We start from the raw sequence: 6,308 nt of genomic DNA on the forward strand, positions 1-6,308 counted from the left end.
GCATCGAATGGGCAAAGTTACGCCGCGCTACCAAATCACCCACTGTGCCCTCGACCATTGGCGAGGAGAAGTCTTGGAATCCATTTATGCGTGTACACGAGGCCAATGTGCAAAAGCATGCTAATGAACAGGATCCCATTAAGACTATGGGCAGCTTGCGCAGGGAAAAGGACAACTTCAAAGCTTAGGGAAGGAAATGAGGGCGAAGAGAACAAAGAGTGCTGTTGATGATGGTGGTACTGTGGAAATAGGCGCACATTTAAGTTTTGTTTTTACATATAGGGTTATGTATCTTTTGTTGGTTTGGTTGTTTATATATACATATGTACATAGAAGTCTTTATATTACTTCGGGGCATGATAAAAATATAGTAAGGTAGAACCGCTGAGAGGCACTCTTAAAATTCTTGACGTTTCCTAGCAATTCGATTTCAAAATTTACTCACAAACTAGCACACACACATTTTAACTTTCAATCTCAAGCAACAACAATTTTGAACAATTTAAGTTTTTTATTTTCAATCTTATACGATTTTAAAATGTTGGCAACCAAAGAGCCGCACTGAGTTGTCGAATCACACCTTGTTTAATACACCTTGCTTCTACCTTAGTATGTTTTTATCATGCTTTGGGGTATAGTAATTATAAGAATCTTATTTACATACGATTTTGGGACTTTTAGTGCTAAATAGCACAGTAAATTAACGAACTTCTTGAAAATTTTCAACAAGTATGAGAGAAGAGATCTTCATTTCTTCTTAATAACTAACTTAACATTACTACACACTTCATTTTTATTGCTACTTGGAATTCAAGTTAATGAATTGTGTTAAACAAACTGTGAATTTATGTATTTATGTCAATATGATTCAAGCTGAATTAAAAATTGAAGTAAACCATTTGTGATTTCTGCCTAAACATTGAAAATTATAAATTTTCGTAATAGAAATTACTTAGCTGAATTAAATGTGCTCACTATTTGGGCGTGGCTTAGCCCACAATATATATAATAACGGTTTGTATTATTTTGGGTTATCTATTAAATGCGCTTACCTTAATTTCACGCATGATAGTGTGGCGAGCGCGTCGTATGTGGGCCGATACTGCAACACCTAAGCCGGCAGCCGCTGCTCCTGATCTGCACAGCAAAATTGTGGACGTACGTTGTGAGGGTATGGTAGTAAAGATAATACCCGCACGCAAGAACAACTACATGTATTTGGTAAAATCGGCGAGGCGTCGTTGCAAATACATAATACAAATTTTCATTATTTTCCTTTTTGAAGATAACCGACTTGCCCACCGGCTGTACAGCTGCCATCGATCTGTCCGATAACAAAATTCTGTTTGATGTACTCAAACAGGAGAAAATGAAACTTTCCTACGCTTTTATTACCCATCATCACGAGGATCATTCTGGGGGAACAACAGAATTGGCCACCGCGTGCCCGGAAGTGAAAATCTGCGCCGGTGATGAGCGTATTAAGGCAGTAAATCATTGCATTNCAGCCGCTGCTCCTGATCTGCACAGCAAAATTGTGGACGTACGTTGTGAGGGTATGGTAGTAAAGATAATACCCGCACGCAAGAACAACTACATGTATTTGGTAAAATCGGCGATGCGTCGTTGCAAATACATAATACAAATTTTCATTATTTTCCTTTTTGAAGATAACCGACTTGCCCACCGGCTGTACAGCTGCCATCGATCTATCGGATAACAAAATTCTGTTTGATGTACTCAAACAGGAGAAAATGAAACTTTCCTACGCTTTTATTACCCATCATCACGAGGATCATTCTGGGGGCACAACAGAATTGGCCACCGCGTGCCCGGAAGTGAAAATCTGTGCCGGTGATGAGCGTATCAAGGCCGTAAATCATTGCATAAAGCGTGATGAGAAAATAAAGCTGGGCCAGATGACAATTCACTGCTTGCATACACCTTGCCACACAGTGGGACATTATTGCTATTTTGTGGAGTGCGGTGCGGGTGGTCCGCCCGCACTCTTCACTGGTGACACACTCTTTCAAGGTGGCTGCGGCGGCTTTGATGAGGGCACGCCGGAACAAATGTATGCCATCGTAAAACGTTTCTGTGCACTTCCCAAAGAGTCGCGTGTATTTGGCGGTCACGAGAATACAATTTTGAATTTGCGTTTTGCCGAAACTGTGGAACCCGAAAACTCAAATATTCACTCGCGTTTAGTTTGGGCGCAGAAACAACGCGAAAATAAATTGCCTACTCCGCCATCGCTGCTGTGCGAGGAGAGACTCTGGAATCCATTTATGCGTGTCGACCATCCGGATGTGCAACAATACACTGGCGATACAGATCCGATTTACACCATGTTTTGTTTGCGCAAACAACGAGACACGTTCAAGTAGCGGGCGAATCAAATGAAAAAGGAATGATAAACATTTTCGTCTAATAAACATATTAGAATGTTTTGGCTTTTGCTAACAACAGTGAGCGATAGACATTGCACAAAATTGTACTTATTCGTTGTACTTTTTGCAAGCAAAATACATAACGTTGAAATTTCCTTATGATCGTTGCTCATAAGATTTTTTATTTTATTAATTGTTATATTTGTGGCGCCCTGTTTTATTAAAACAGCTGGTGGCTGCAGGAACAGGAAGTTCCGTAACAAGTTGACTTTTGAAGTTTTAAGTGAAAAGCGCGTTATTAAGTTGCTATTGCTTAAGTTTTTACTGGTTTATTGTTTCTAATTTCATATCCTTCAAGTTTTGTAAATATCTGTGGATTGTTGGGTTATTAGTAAGCATTGACCAAAAGTGTTGGCAACTACGCTGTGGCTGTGAGTAAAACCTTCATGGCAGTGGGTGAAATTTAGGCCTTGGATAATATCTGCGAAAATTTACATATTGGTTGGTTTATTAGAGCACAAAATATTGTTATTTATGTGTGGCTGCGGCCCGTAGACGAAAAATGGCCGTTAGTTTCGTGAACCATGTACCAAAACTTGTGTATTTCATAAAATTGTGAAGAACAACTGTAACTATGTAATTTATCAGCATGAATATGCATGAATGCTCCGGGACTTCCCAGCAATCAGGCTCTCATCGCTTCTTTTAAATACAATAAAATTGATTGAGCTACACATCATAAACAGGTTCCAGGGTTGCGTTTGAAATCAAATTAGCCTGCCTCCTGCAAGTTCAGATCGGTGGAGTTGACTCAACACTCGGCCAAAGATATGGTTGAGCAGTTTTTGTGTAACATGCGTTTTCATAATATTCCACTGTAAAAAATGATGAGTGAGATATCCATATTAAATACGAAAATATTTCAATTTCCCTGAATATCGTGAAATATCATTGCCAGAATATATAATGAATGGATGCTTTTGAAAATTATAATTCATGGAAAAAGTGTGTCAAATTTCACTTAAGTTTAAAATTTTAGCCGTGTGGTATCAGCTTGAAGTATCATGTTATTTGGGTAGGCCTTCAACTAGAAGCGTTAAATTTTGAAAGACGCGCGACTCAGTGAATATATCTTGGAAATACATTCAGCACCATTTCTGAACTAATCAATTAGTACATTGCTCGCAGTTCATCCGCAAAGTTTCCCCAGATATGGGAAAATTTACAGCTGATTGAAAAACACTGTAGATTTTATTATGTGATTTATTTTGTACTTTGGATCTTATTATTGAGAAACAATTCCGTGAACAAAAGATGCTGCAGTCTGCGAAGGTAAGTTTCTATTTCATATTCATGAATTTGTGATAGTTTTTCGTATAAACAAAATTTTTCGAATATTCGTTGATATCTCATTGTGTGCCCTTTGGCAATCGACTAAAATAATACTAAATTGCAATTGATTGATACTTCCCATTTATGTTAAAAAGGAAGTTAAACATTTTTTTTTAAGAGATTAAGTCATAAGTAAAAAAGTAATTTATCCGTTTTTCGAAATTAGCCTCCGAAATCGAAATATGGGCTTTCGAAGTTCGAAATAGGTCCTTTGGTAAAAAATTAGTTTTAATTATTGTATGCGAATAACTAAAAAAGTAAAAATAAGGCGTAGTCCGCCTTGTGCTCTTATATAAACGGTTTATAACTTTTTCTGTGCAAACCTATATTACAGGTGGAGGTTTTTAATTTTTCCAAGATCTGAGCTTTGACCCCCTACAGAATCTGTAATATAAGTTTTTCACAAAAAAGTCATATCCCGTTTAAAGAGCAAAAGGCGTACCACGACTATGTTTTTACTTTTTTTTAGTTGTTTACATACAGTAATTAAAAATAATTTTTTATCAATCGTCCAATTTCGAAATTCGAAGGCCCAGCTCGATTTTGGAGGCTAACTTTAAAAAACGGAGAAATTACTTTTTAAATTGTTATTCAATCCCTTAAAAAAATTGGTTTGGTCCAGTACCCCGCCCGGTTGCTGTACAGTATAATTTTTAGGAAAACTTAAAGAAAATACTGATCGTTTTTTTTCTTGCTTCGTTCTGTTTCATGAGTTTTTGGTAATCTTCGCTTGGCCCCTGATCCATATATTAAAAATAAAGCTGTGCAATTAACAGCGTTGTGCGTGTGCCGAGAGAATTGAAAAATTATCTTTTTATCATTAAGGAAAAAATACCCATTTTGGAACGAGTACCAGTTTTAAAACAAATATACATTTTTGTAGAAAAAAAAAAAGAATTAAGCCGCCCGGTGAACACACGTGATTGCGATTTTCTTGCAACATCGTGAGCACTTACAAAATTGCGCAATTATTGACCGTATCTGCGTCCGCATAATTGCGTAATTTTCGTTATATTTCAATTTCGTTTTTTTCTGAAAAAATATATTTGTATCATATAATTATAATACACTAGCGAAAAATGCCTATCAGTTCTTTGAATTGTACTATTTTACATAGTTGAAAGTCACAGCAAGTTTGAATATTTTTGCAGGTTTAGAAAATAACAAAAATTCCAAAATTTTGAATTTTATGAAATTAATAAATATCTTGAGATTTCTTATTTTGAGGATAATACCCAAAATTTTAAAAACTTTCGAAATCTTAGATTCTAGAAATTTTGGTTAAATGAAAATATTTTGAAATGTACGAATTTATTGAGATTTTAGAATTTTTTATATTTTCCAAAATTTTGAGAATTTTATTTATTCTTAAATCCATCCTAAAATGTAAAGATGTGAAACATCACAAATTGTAGAAAAATTCTTATGTTCATGGTACTTGCGTATAAAACCTAGAAAATTCTTAGAATTCTAATATATCTTCACATTTTTGAAAAATTCCAAAAATTTTCCACTTTTCTGGTACTATTTTACTCACGATGTTGAAAAAATATTTACGTCAGCCGATATAATACGGAATTTTAACAGCTTTGATCCCAACCTTATTAAACCACTTTGTACCAATATTGGGTTCGAATGGATCCTTCACGATTCATTTTCCCTTCAAGCGAAGAGTGGATGGAGTGCAATCTTTGGAATCAGGCCCAGTTAATTTATTTACGGATTGATCAAAGTTGAATTGGTGGATAGGTGGAAGCGTCATCTACGAAAAACTCTCCATCAACCTCAAATTTAGGCTGCTCTCGGGTAAAGCTTGTGTTATGGCTCCATTGCACACATTCAGTCTGCCGCTGGAAAGATGAACGTCTAGTCAGCGCATCGAGCTCTGAGACAAACCCTTAGAATGCAAAGACCCCAGTCAATAATGACGGAGTCAATGTTCCACCGCCGGACTATGGCGAGGTACGAATAGCAATTATGGACGGCCTGCCAGCCGAGCTATTCAAGTACGGCGGCAAGGAGTTGATAAGGTGCATGCATCAACTCTCATGCAAAGTATGGTCAGATGAGCGCATGCACGACGACTGGCTTTGAGTGTTCTCTGCCCAATCTCAAGAACAGCGACCCCGCCATTCGCGCCAACTAAAACATCTAAACATAGGTTACAAGGCTTTATAAAGCGTATTGTGCGAAAGACTGAATCCTACCATCAACGAGATGTTTGGGCCTTTTTAGTACGGTTTAGACTTGGCAAAGCCGCCATAGACCAGGTATTCACAATCACTCAAAAGTAAAATCCCGAAAAAGACTCGCGAGAATAGGACCGACACTCACCTATCCAACCTCACTCATCTATTTGTCGACTTCAAAGCCGCTTTCGACAGCAGGAGTTGTGTGAATTTGGTATCCTCGCAAAACTGATAAAGCTGTGTAAAATGGTGTTGAACAATACAACCTCCTCCGCGAGAATCGGGAAAGACTTCTCCGAGCCGGTTGGTACCTAGCGGGGTTTCAGACAGGGCGACT

General features: G+C 37.3%; 1 protein-coding gene across 2 annotated transcripts; it reads left to right on the top strand.

Moving 5' to 3' along the window:
* Positions 1-6: 6 nt before the first annotated feature.
* On the top strand, positions 7-2,515 carry LOC108376422 (hydroxyacylglutathione hydrolase-like protein). 2 transcript variants are annotated; one of them, XM_017632632.1, is made up of 2 exons: positions 7-1,221; positions 1,671-2,515. In XM_017632632.1, exons 1-2 carry the CDS (start codon positions 1,066-1,068, stop codon positions 2,385-2,387), a joined length of 873 nt encoding a protein of 290 aa, XP_017488121.1. In that variant the 5' UTR covers positions 7-1,065; the 3' UTR covers positions 2,388-2,515. The 2 variants fall into 2 exon arrangements, with proteins under 2 accessions (XP_017488121.1, XP_017488120.1); XM_017632631.1 differs by lacking the exon at positions 7-1,221 and adding an exon at positions 1,512-1,606.
* The last annotated feature ends 3,793 nt before the right edge of the window (positions 2,516-6,308 follow it).

This window comes from Rhagoletis zephyria, unplaced genomic scaffold (genome assembly GCF_001687245.7).
Source record: "Rhagoletis zephyria isolate East Lansing unplaced genomic scaffold, Rhagoletis_zephyria_1.1 Rzeph_scaffold_10410, whole genome shotgun sequence".
Classification (NCBI taxonomy): Eukaryota; Metazoa; Arthropoda; class Insecta; order Diptera; family Tephritidae; genus Rhagoletis; species Rhagoletis zephyria.